The sequence below is a fragment of the Nymphalis io genome, chromosome 20 (assembly GCF_905147045.1).
Source record: "Nymphalis io chromosome 20, ilAglIoxx1.1, whole genome shotgun sequence".
NCBI lineage: Eukaryota > Metazoa > Arthropoda > Insecta > Lepidoptera > Nymphalidae > Nymphalis > Nymphalis io.
The window spans coordinates 6,407,119-6,420,600 of record NC_065907.1 but is presented as its reverse complement, the minus strand read 5'-3'; the positions used below and the strand labels follow the sequence as shown (position 1 = coordinate 6,420,600).

General features: G+C 30.4%; 1 protein-coding gene across 1 annotated transcript in view; it reads left to right on the top strand.

Moving 5' to 3' along the window:
- LOC126776331 (PAS domain-containing protein cky-1-like) overlaps positions 1-13,437 on the top strand; it is a 123,868-nt gene extending 110,431 nt beyond the window's left edge. Inside the window, exons 9-12 of the mRNA XM_050498786.1 lie at positions 1,703-1,856; positions 11,337-11,663; positions 11,772-12,382; positions 12,887-13,437. Of these exons, the coding sequence (XP_050354743.1) occupies positions 1,703-1,856; positions 11,337-11,663; positions 11,772-12,382; positions 12,887-12,933 (1,139 nt within the window). The 3' untranslated portion in view covers positions 12,934-13,437. The remainder of the gene's footprint in view (positions 1-1,702; positions 1,857-11,336; positions 11,664-11,771; positions 12,383-12,886) is intronic.
- Positions 13,438-13,482: the final 45 nt, after the last annotated feature.

The following is a 13,482-nucleotide window of genomic DNA, read 5'->3' as shown; positions in this document are numbered from 1 at the left end:
TTTTTATATATATATTTTAATGATATGTATTGTTAAAATTATAATATATTTATAGGGCAGTTGTAATTTTTCCTTTAATACACATACATGTATTATCTCTTTATGTATTTTTAGTACTACAATTTCGCTATGCAGAATTTGATTATTTAGTTCTCCTGTTAAAATATTTACCATAGCTTATCACAAAAGTTCAGGTTAGTTGTTTATCTATAATTTTTGTCAATCTAGTACCAATATTCTAGTGGAAGTATTTCATTTCAAACAGAAATAAGTGCATTCTTTATTATTATATAAACCTATTAATAATATGACAAATTGACATTACAAATGTTAAGATTTGTTACTAAACCTTTTACTTTACGTATGAAATGAAATATTAATAGAATCATTTCCAGATTCACAATTCATTCAGAATTTTGTGATTAACTCAGGTAAAATAAATCATAAAAATATTCATCAAACTACTAAACTAGATAACTTTGTAGCTTTCGCAAATACATATATTATACAGATATTTAAAAAATATCAACAACTATGTATAAGAAAATAATGAATTAATTTTTAGCGTGTACATGCAAATATCGAATCAATTACGGATACTTGTACAAAATGATTTAAGACGCAAACAGATCATAAAATTTTCATATTTTAATACTAATACAACACTTCGCGTGATTTAATTACACAACAAAATTAGCATTACGGTTAAATTGTATATATATATAAAAGTTAAACGATATTTCAAACTTGATTTCATATCTTATAACTGATAACCAAACAAATTAATTCCATTTATGTACAGACGGAAACTTTAAGAATTCCATATATGATACACAATAAAAAAAAACTTAAATATATCTTCCTAAAAGATACTCTATACTCACTAGCAAAAGACTCATGTAAGAGTCAACTTAAGTCCAAACCTTTTCTAGCTGTTGTAAAATTGTAATCAAATGATCATTGTGATAACACTTTGTATTAAGAGAATGAATACTTTATGCTAATGAATTAGAGTTGAAAATGCAACGAATCGTTGATGTTTTTTAAGACATTAAGTTGCGGCAGTTGTCATCTTGTTAGGAAGTATAGACGATAATCCGTTTATTAACAATGATCTCATAATAGTTACATTCAATTATTACAATTCAGTTTCGATTGAGTGTTAATATCTTTGATTAATGTCTGTTGTATCCTTTTTTAATACTTTTTGTAACATTATCTAACCTTTGTCTTGTTATTTAACTGATGGACAGAGTAAAAAATTTAAGAGATTATAAAAAAAATATGTTTGTAATATCTTACGTATTTATTATCTGTAGCGTTCATTATTAGTGTAATTAAAATACCTTCTTACCGTTGGGTTTCTAGATATGTCTTTGATACTAGGAATTGTTTACAGATTCTGGTAATACCGCCAAAGAAAGCAAAGCAAACTTTGTAGCTTATTGAAATGGAAAATGCATAAAATACTATATAACCAGTTATTATAATGCCTTCTGTTAAAATTTATTGCTTTACTGGTTACCAGGGCTTTCTGATAGCCTGTGTTTGTATATAATACAAATACATACACGACACTATAATTAACATTCTATAGTATTTTCCAATAAACACGGACGGGCATCCACCTATTAGCTTTATTTATTTTTATTTTAAAACTAGATATATTTATTCTCATTAATCGAATGTTTGTTCTTACAAGTAACGCAATCGGAACAAGAGCGTTCGTGCATCGCTCTGCTCCGACTGCAGCGACGCTGCGGGCAATTCCTATGGGTGCATGCGGTGCTGCAACTCAAGGACAACCTGGAGAACTCGCAGCGCCCTGTCATCGTGTGCACTAACCAGGTGTTAAGGTAATTGTTACGAAATAACAAAACTCTTTGTATTATTATTTTAGAAATTAATATAAGAAGCATCTATAAAGTAATCAGTTATTGTTTCAATAGACGATCACATTAATATATATTTCTTTTTATATAAAATAGGTAGACGGGCGGACAAACGAGCCTCTGATGGTATTTGGTCACCATCGTCCATAGGCATTGGCGCCGTAAAAAGTATTACCAATCCTTACATTATCAATGCACCACCAACCTTGGGAACTAAAATGTTATGTCCCTTGTGCCTGTAGTTACACTGGCTCCCTCACCATTCAAACCGAAACAACATTATTGTTGTTTATGTATTGCTTTCTTTATGTATTGCTATTTAGCGATAGAATATCTGATGAGTGTGTGGTACCTACCCTACCTACCTACCTAGACATACTAGATAGGTAGGTAGGGTAGGGTAGTAATATAAAATGTTCAATAAACATAAAAGCAATTAGTGAAAGAACAATCTCATGCCACTTATATTTACAATTAGCACAGTATATGTTTTTGCTAATCTCAATGTATCTGATGTATAGACAAACCTATTTTAATTACAATAAAAAAAAACTTTCAATAAGACACAGACTTTGTACCTTTGCGGAAACGGATCTCATTTTAAAATATACTAACGATGTTGTCTATATGAACTAATGCCTTGGGTAAACACACACTATAAAATTTATGATAATTACATAATAACAACCATAAATTTATATATTTACTATATTCAATAAATCAATAATATTTGAAATTGTAATTGTGTTATAATTCACGTATAATGCACACGCCTTTAAACACACTAAAAACAATATTTCATAATCGTCAAGTCAAATTGTAAATATAATTTGAACAATTTGCAAATTAACATAGATTTCTCGTAGATAATACATAATTTGACACTAATATAGCTATTCGTTAAACACCTTTAATTGATTGTTTCCCGATACAAATTGTGTACTAAATAACTCAAAGCAATTTCGCAAGTAACATCTCACTCGCAGGCTCTAAATTATGAGAACTAAATCATGAAAGCACTCAAAACATCCAACGTAATCGCCCTTTCCCTTGGAATCTCTTATTGGCCATTAATACATCGAAACCACAGCAATCTAGCGATCAAGGGTAAAATCACTTCATCTTTGCCGCTCTGCGCAATTATTATTTAAACAACATACCTGAATATACCACGGTCCGCGCGATGAGCAAATGCTTACATGACATAAATAAGAGAAATGGTTACATAATTAGCAGTTAGCAGTAAAAAAAAATTAGTTTATAATATTTATTATATATTATTATATTAAATAAGCCTACGAAGTTAAAACTATATTGTATTTCATAAATGCAATATCATCATATGTATTTATGATACATTTCATTATTATTGTTATAATAATAAAAATTAAATTATTCTCTTTTAATTAAATATCAGATTCCTATATTATTATTATTTTTTGAAAAATTATAAATATACACCACGCAGTCCAGGCTACAATGTCTATGATTTAAACAAACAGCACATTAAACTTTTATACGGTGTTGTATAGGCACGTGTACAATGAGCCAGGATTATAAATTTTAAAAACGGGCTTTTAAATTCTCCTGCAATGGGCAATGAGAATACACCACTGTTTAAATATTATATGGATCTTAAAAGTGTTTTTTTTAGGAATTTAAATTAACTTGCTTCTAGAATCAGTCGGTTAGACTTAGGTTAGACTTGCTGTATGTCGAATGCACGAGCGTACCCGCAGCCTCCTCATTTGCGGAGAGTAGGAACACCGTGGTGGTTTTAGTCGGTAAGAGTCCGACATAACCTTCCATCATCTTCGAGATGGGGGGGGGGGGTATCCATGAGGATTTCCTAAAATAAAAAAACTTGCTATACGTAATGGCACAATCCTTTTATTTCAATTGTTTTTTTATTCTCTGTGTATATATAAAAATGATATTGAACATTTACAATAAGGATATCAGATTTAGTCCTTAATTTTTATTCAATAGACTTAAACGCGAATACAGCTGCACAAAAAATACTTCTTTATTATATTATTTTTAACATAAATAAGCATATTTTGGAGGAATTTGGTAATAACACTATACGTATTATTCGTATTATTCGTCTATATATTAGACGACCTAATTGTAAAAATAAGGGATCTTGTAACTTTAATAAGACTTAGATATTTTTTTCATTTGTTTCATTGATTACTTTTTAAGTTTTTTCATACTAGTAATAATAATAAAATTAGCTTATCTTATTTTTAAATATAATAACAAAATTTAACACTCATTTCGCAATCGACTACTCATAGACGTTGATATGTTATTAGAATTTTTTAATACGACCGTAGGCTTCAATAACCATTTAACTCATCATAACGATTAACGTGTTGTTTAAATAGTTTTATGTTATCCTCGACATGATTACGAGTATGTCGGTAATAATATGAAACAACTGTGATTATGAATTTAACATGTAATTGAAAATAATTCGTATGGAATTTTATTTGTTTAACGATGTGAATAATTTCATGATAATTCTAAGATAAGCAATTCTGGCCGTTTAACCATCTAATAACTCGTTATTTCGCTTAGATAAACGTATAATTAGATAAAGAAGATGCAGATAATTCTTTAATATTTAGTATACCTCTTTCATTTTTGACATTTACTCTGAACAAACATATCTTTATTATAATAAACAAAAGTGTTTGTATGTTAGACTTTTAGAAATATTGAAATACCTCAATCCTTGATTTAATGCCGTTATATAATTTCTGTAAATAATGTACATTACAAGATTGTTTTTCTATCGGTATAAACTTTTATTAGAATTTTATTTTTTCCATTCCAACAAAAGTATTAACATTTATTATTATACTTGGCACTTATAAGCCTTGTCAGCTTATTTGGGTGCTATAGTTTGGTTTGAATACATGCAACAACATAGGTAAACATCAAACATATTTAATTAAAATAATACACAAGCGAGCTATCAATAAACAGCGTATTTAATATTGTAACGGGTGTGTGTGTGTACGTGTGTGTAAAGTGTGTACGTATACATAGATTTATAGTTATAAAAGTTATTATTGAATAATTTACGATGTTATAATCTCTATATACCTACGCTTATTTAGATACAAAAATATCTAAATTAATCATCACCAGTATCTAGTTATTTTATTAAAACCATGACTCAAAATAAAACCACTTATTATTCCAAACTATATTTTTACAATATCCACATTGCATATTATATAAATTACCTTTAAATAAGTTTGGATCATAATATTTAAGGACCGTACGCTCATGAAAACGAAAGCTCATAAAGTATTGTTTAAACGCAGAGAAAGATTTGTAGAGTAGTTTACAAGACAGCACATATTTAGTACTAATAATTTTTTTAAAGTGGTGTCTGCTGTGCTAATTGGCTTCAAGCCGGTTAAGTAAGCGACGTTATAATTTCCGGTAAAGCAAATTTTGAAAAATAGGTACCATTATTTTGAACAGTAACTTACACACTTTCATATTGAGAGATCAATTGCAGATGACGTCTTACGCTCGTAAAAACAACCTTACTATTTGTTGAATATAAATATAAATATTGAGATACTTATTAGTCGAAAGAATAATTGATATGCAGCTTAATTTAAGCATTACCGAACGACACTACTAAGGAAGGTAATAATATCATCATAATATTTTCACATATGTATCTGAAGTATAGCATAACTTATATGAAATTATATCTGCCATCAAAATGAATTATAGTCTCAATTATTTTTTTTTAGTTCTTAAAAAATATAATTATGTTTTTTTAGTTCTTAATAAATATAAATATATAATACAATACCTTTTTTCAAGGAATTACTAATAGTAAGTGTTAAGAGTAGATATGAAAATATTTCAAAGAATCAAAATCGAACCTGTGACTTTTACACAACTATTAGTGTTATAGTATATATAGTGTTGCGTGTACCGTTGAGATAAATTTTTACTGATACCATTTCATGAACAAGTTGATTCTCCTTACTCATATTGATTATTCAAGAAATTTACTAACATCGAAAACTCGTAGTAAAGGTTGTAACGAATAAATATTGTAAGGGGGTGATTTATGAAGTCAGAGCGGGGCCGATCCGATGTTACTATCGGGATGGTTTGAAATATGCCCGCACAGGCTATTGTGATGTGAGAAACGGTGTTTAACAAGCACCAAGCGCCAAGCACCAAGCTCCGTGTTTGATCGATGGCACGGAATTTACTCCCAACAATATTTTATAGCGCGAAAATGCACCAAAACACCTGATTCTATGGAATGTTAGATCTATCTTGTTTGTATATTGCAGCCTAGCGTTTACCTTGCCTTGTGAAAATAAAAGCAAATATCTTCCTTATTATAATGGATTTGATGTGAACTGCATTCTTTGTTTAATAAACAACCGACCTCCAACCGTCCGTTTTGCACCAATGAAAGTTTTTAACGTATTGTATTATAAACTACAAATAAAAATAAAATGCACATTATTGAACAGTTTTATCAACTAATAATTGGTCTGATCAAACAACTTGCCATTTAAAACATGTTGAAATTTATCGGTAAAATTATCTTTCACATAACATTAGATATTAATTCGAACTCGAGTCCAACATAATTGCACCCCTTAGAACATTTAAATTTATCACAACACGGCCTGCAGCTATTAACGCAACTATTAATTTAGCAGATAATTCTGAACAAGCTCATTATGCGTTAGAGCGGTGACTAAGACCTCAAATTAATCGTCAGTAGGCGCTCGAGATAGTAAATCTAAATTAATATCAATGCGAGTGGGTGACAGAGTGACCTAAACAATCAACGAGTACAGAGGGCGCGAGCCCTAGGCCATTATACTTGGTTTAAGTCATCGGCGAATAGTCATTTTGATAAAAAATTATGTACATAATATTAATTTATATATTTTTTACATTTACAAATGATAAACGCAAAGCCAATTTGATTCGCTCATTAGATAATATGATACTAATGTCAAGGAAGGCTTTCTTATCTAATTTGTCATCGAAATTACCGTATAAAAGAAAATCCATGTAGTCCAGGGTTCTAGGTTGATAGACATTGGTTAATGTATGATTAATTTTTCAAAACTTAACTTAGTTTATCTTTAAATTTATATAAAGTTAACATTAAGCCACCTTAATATTGTAACAGTTTTTTAAGCTTGATACAATAAATCCACTCTGGTCTCAAGCTCAGTTGCATTGTTCACGGGATTGCGTCATTTGTCACGTTTCTGCGCATGCTCTTGCGCAACCTACTCGTGTCGCTTCGTGCTTTCCTCTGATAAATATTGTAGCCTTTAATAATCCTCCGTGTATGATATATCTTAATAATAACTTACACATTGTTTAGTGTTAGTTTACCACTTACAATTACACATTTGTCGCTACATTATAAGAGTAATTAATAATAAACAACCTTTAATTGTATTTATTTAACTCATAAAATCATCTAATTTATTATGTCAGAATAACCTTTAAAAGGCAGTTTTATTACGGATAGCCTTATATGTCGTAACGTCTTAATAAATCCATACGAAAGATACCTGTAGGTACTACACATGTAGCCCAATGTGGCTGCGGTGAACGACAACAAATTGTCAACATGTCGGCCGCCTACGTCATGTCGCTGAGATTTATGCGTTCGGCCGATGCGGACGCACAAATTGGCGTGCGGATCGGACGGTACGAGTTTCCAACATTCCATTAACTCGGTTATGCATAACGAGGGCAAGATTACGCACATTACTATTCTAGTCGAAAGAAATAAGAATTTTCAATGAAGATCACAAACTGTATTATTTAGCATTTAAGAACGATTACCATAACTTTTTTTTAATGAGATTCTTAATAAAATTTCTTGCTTTAAGCTCAGTTTACGCCTTTAAATTGAACCTTACTTACAAAAAGGAACTTGTATAAAATATCAAATTATACGTATATATCAACAGATGACATAAAAGGAAATAAAAAATCCTTTACAATTACTGAGTATGATCGACATTATTTTGAGAAGTTTATCTATTAAATGATAAGTGTATGACCGCGATTGCTGCTAAAATTTATTTATACCTGGAAATATACATATATAATAGTATTATTATTTACCGTTACAAAAAAAGTAACAGAATAAGGTATCAATTATTATTGAACATTCTTGGCTCATACTATTTTATTAGTATTTATTGTTACTTTGTTTGAAGTCCCGGGTTCGGATCCAGAGATTAGCCACTATAAAGTTTTTAAGTTTTTCTGTCACTAAGTACTTAGCTGCAGCAGTCGGAAGTTAATTTAGGCCGAGCTTTACTCTCGTGCCAATTTAAGCTAGAGGAATGGGATTACAATTATTTTTACTACATTTCGTGATATTGTTATAAATAAATTTAGTAGGGGAAAGCGATTGATAGTTTTATTTATCTATTTTATAACAAGCCAGGCGATCAAATGAGGTACCCGACCGGTACATTTTCCGCCATAGACATTGATACCGCAAATTATATAATAATAATTTCATTATTCTAAATTATTATTATTGTATTAAATTATTATTATATACACCAATCCTAATGCGATCAATTCGTCGCCGGCCAAAAGATCTTAAGTGCCTGTAATTAACAAGCTAACTTACTGCTCAATCCGCAATGCACATAGCGATAAAAAGTATTGATGTTTGAAAGTAGAACAATTCATGAGTTTTGTGCAGACATGTCTACACAAAATTCTACCACCGTTTTAGTTTTAGTTTCTTTGTGAACTTTGTGATATAAACAATAATAATAAGAATTATAAGTTTTATCACTACAAATTATTGGAATATGATAGGATACAATACATTTGTCTTTTAGTTTAAATCAATCGATAAATGCATATATTATTTCATTAGAATAGTAATAACACAATATCAAAAAAGGAACAAAACTATATAATACCTTTAAAATTCTTACTCTATACAACTATAATCTTAAAATAAAATTTTATAGCAGATACGTACGTACATAAAGACGGTATTAAATCACGTTTAAGTAATTCACGAAGGTCAAGTTTATTATGCAGAACGTGTGTAAACTGAGTTCGCTTATCCGCTTACCCTTTGATTCGCAGTTATCTACGAATGCTAAACGATTTGTCGTCGTCCAAAACATATTTAAACTTTGATATAGGTATTTTCGCACACAAAAGCCTTAATTGAGGAAAGCCATATAATGCTAAGTAATTAAAACCAAACATATCCGCTATTAAAATAGTAATTGTGGATAAATAAAATTTAATAGAAACAATTTATGTATAAATTTCTTTATTACCCTTTTTGCGTTATTGTTTTCTATTAAACTACGTATTCCTGTTAGCTTTAATCTTTAATATTTGTATAATAGCAGGTAGCTTTTATCTCATATCGAATTCAGAAACCTTTTCATGCGACTGTATCTTTAGTCCAGGGCTCAGTCCAACTATGTGACATTTCCCTGCATCCACTATCTAAAAGGTTGAAAGCTTGAGTTAACGTTAAAGGTTACTTTAAAACCACAAATTCAATACTTCGGTGGCGTCAATTACATTATTGTTTCTGCAGTACATAAAAGGTGTTTCGATTAGAAGCAAAATTGTAAAAACGATTGGTAACTTAATTTAAAGTTTTTTTTTTATTATATATTATAATCTTGTATAATTAACAAAAGCCTTTTATATTAGGAAATCAGACGGGAGCTATTAAATACAAATACTAATGGCCAAACAAATTACTAAAACTTACCGTCAGGTGGAGAAACGTCATTTGCCTTCCCGGTAAATAAAAAATATATATATTTATTTTATACATAAAATTGTGTCGTAAAAAATTGTTACATCGGAGTAATGTTACTAACTAGAGGACGATTGTATTAAGCAGGTATATACAAAATATTGATAGCGTGATCTAGGACTCTAGGTAAACTGCGTATCACGTAATAACTATAATTATATATATTAAAATAATTTTTTTCTTAAATTGAAAAAAGTTTTTAATAAAAAGTATACAGAATTAGGTATAAATGGTGAAAGTATTTTATAAATTATGTCATATTTTAGCTTCGATAAAGCGTGAAGTAATAACAAATATTCACAACAAACACAGCCTTTCGTATTTATTACATTAGTGCGATTATTGTTACTCCAGTAATTAAGGAAAATTAGATAAACTGATTATTTTTTTTTATAGTTTAGGTAAATGGTTACCAACGCCCATAGACATTGGCATTGTAAGATATGTTAACCATCGCTTACATCGCCAATGCGCCACCAACCTTGGGAATTAAGATGTTATGTCCTTTTTGCCTGTAATTATATTGACTCACTCACCCTCAAACCAGATCACAACAATACCAAGTACTACTCTTTTGCGGTAGAATATCTTTTGAGTGGGTGGTACCTAATTACCCAGACGAGCATGCACTAAGCCCTAACACCAGTAAAAACTATTATTCTAATGCCTCCTTATATACTCTATTAAATGTAGTATTTCTATTTGCTAGGACAACGATACTTTTGGCATGACTTACACATGAACATGCTATAGTGGCCCATGGGTAAAGCAGCAGCAAGTACCTAATAAAAAAAATACAACCCTAGAACTATAAATAAGCTTAAAACTATAATAAAATCTGTAATTTACTTAAGCTATCTATAAATAAAAACACAAAACTAAATGATATGTTGTGGAGTTCCTAGTGGATTTATTCGTAATTATATTTAACCACTCTTATTAACAGAACAAAGCCATACAAAATCGTATTATTTGGCCATGAAACATACCTATCTGCTGATTTACTGCGCTAGGGCCTATTTAGAATATACTCGTATATAATTGCTACGTATTACTCTAGTATTTTTTTACAAATGCATTTTATTTTAATAATAATAAAAATACTTTTTACATTTCTGAATGTATGTTTAAATGAAAAAAAGGTTATAATTATATTTCTACACAACGTAGCATAAAATAAACACTAAACCTTACCTTGTATTAATCCTAACTGCTAAATGACTGTAAGTTCTAATCTACAAGAATAATTCGAATCGACTGTAATCTTTCGCATTGCATTTGCCTATTAATTGTAAAATATTTTTCACGTACAAGGCACACTTGAGTACTACTTAATATAAACATAAAACTTTAGTAGACTCCATTTTCCTCACTACTAATGGGCAAAGCATGTAACAAAGCCGTAGGTATAGTTAATACATATTATTGTGGCAAAGATAAAATGCATTTAAGAAATCCAAGATGTTTTAATAATACAGATTATGGTTCATTTTAATTTGTACGAATTATACATAATTAATATGTATTCAAATCAATGAGAATGTACTGTGTCATGTTGATAATTTCGTTTGTTTTATTCGCTCATATATTGTTAACAGTGAACAGGAAGCAGCAGTAATGAAAGCAAATCCTTGGCTATACCATTATTACGCAGTACAATCAAAACTGCATTATGGCTTAGCATATGAGGCAGCTACAAGGATGTACGGTCCACCACCGCCTGATATACAAGTTTATCCTACAACTATGCAGTATGCGCCGACGCCACCAGTCTGTATAAATGGTAATCAAACCGTTATGATGCCAAATGCTAGCCTACAGCCGCAGATACCGCACGTGCCGCCACACTTAACACCAATACATTACGCTTATGAAAGGCACGACAACGGTCCAGTTGATTATTCGGTGTCACTCCATGAGAACAGGTATTATTATTAAGAAGCAATAACACACTCATATTCTGATTTGAACTTTTTGAAGTTTTTATCGGCAGGATAATATACCCCAAGTTTAACATTAGATTTCTATTTCAGATACCATAACTTAAGGATTGATGAATCGCGAACACAACCTAGTGCTAAAAGGAAAGCAAAACAATCGGAAGATAAAACACCCGTTGCTAATTTGTCCCCACGTTTCTCTGCGTCCAATATGGGCGGTGACACCTTGGTGGCAATAGCAGCAACATCTATAAACAATCGAAGGCCAGGGTCAAAGAATTTTAGCTTAAATGAAACGGAGATGATAGATCAATGGAATCCTAGTCCGACTTGGTCAGAATCGGCATTACAAAAAGTTCCTGATGTTTGTCACCAAGATTTAAGTCCTTACGTTACAACTACACCGCCAACACCCTCTGGTACGCCGTCAGCTTATACGCAGAATTATAGTCATACATTTGTATTTGATTGGTCACCAGAACAGTACGTTCCTCATACTAACAATAGATGTAGCACAGTAACAACGGAAAGTTCCTATCAGCAAACATGGAATAGAAATCAAAGAATGACATTCGCTAATAGTAATGATAACTCTATCGATGAAAATTGTAATCCTAATAGAATAAGCTTACCTATGAGGGCCAGCCGAACACCGCCAGAACATAATTCAGTAAGGGAAGGAGAATCTCTTCGAAGACAAATGGGTGAGTATAAACAAAAGAGTATCTCGTTATTAAAACACGGATTTCAATAAAAAAGTTGTGTTACTTTTAAATATTCATCGTGTCAAATTAATGCTCAATGATACACACATATAATAAATGTACTTTTTTAAGTAAAAGCCTCGTTGATCTATTCCTTACAAGGCTGCTGAGCCCGTCCTTATATGAAATCTCACGTTGATTCAATATATAGTTATTGAGTTTTTCTGTCAAGAATTCTTAGCACCAGCTAGGTATTTACAGTCCTGAGCCTCGAAAAGTATGTAAAGCCGTTAGTCCTGCACATAAACTCAGTCCGGTCGTGTCGGAAAAAAGAAAAAAAGAGTACATCTGTGTTAGTGCACACGTTTGTAAACTATAATTTCTCCTGCGCAGTTATCTAGTCTTTCATATATTTAGACATTACTTTTATAATTATTCAATCCAACACTATTAAGTTAAAAGAAAATATTTAAACAGGTTTATAACCATTATACCTTATTTCAGAACGTCCGCATCCAGATTCACCAGGTGCCAAAAAGCCTGCGTTATAACTAGTGTTCTCAATTGATAGTATAGAATAATATATTGTTACCTTATACTCTTAGTTATTTAAACTACCTACATATGAGGTAAGCGTTCTGGAACTCTCCTGTGATCTATGTGTTTTTAAGATTATTGTAATATAGTGTAGACACTGTACAAACTTTATGTCACATAAAATGTGAGTAATAGCGTAAATTATGTATATTTTATGTAAATAATTTAAAGATTTTATAATAATTAAATTACTAGATAAAAAGGCAGCTCTTTTTGTAAATTAAGTATCTGCCGAATTTCTTGTGCAATTGTTAAATGTTCATATTTTCATAATGTATAAGAGGTGTTTAAATAGAATATAGGCACAATGGCAAAAATTTCGTAATATTACAATCTGACAAAATTCGTATACTTATAATGAAGAAAACGACACTTTCTATAAAATTCTTTTTGGGCGTATAATGTTAATAAAATAATGTTTTAAAATAAAGTAATATTGTTAAAAAATGCAATGTAAATTAGTATTTCAATAAAACGAAAGTAATGTTGATGTTTTTTGTATA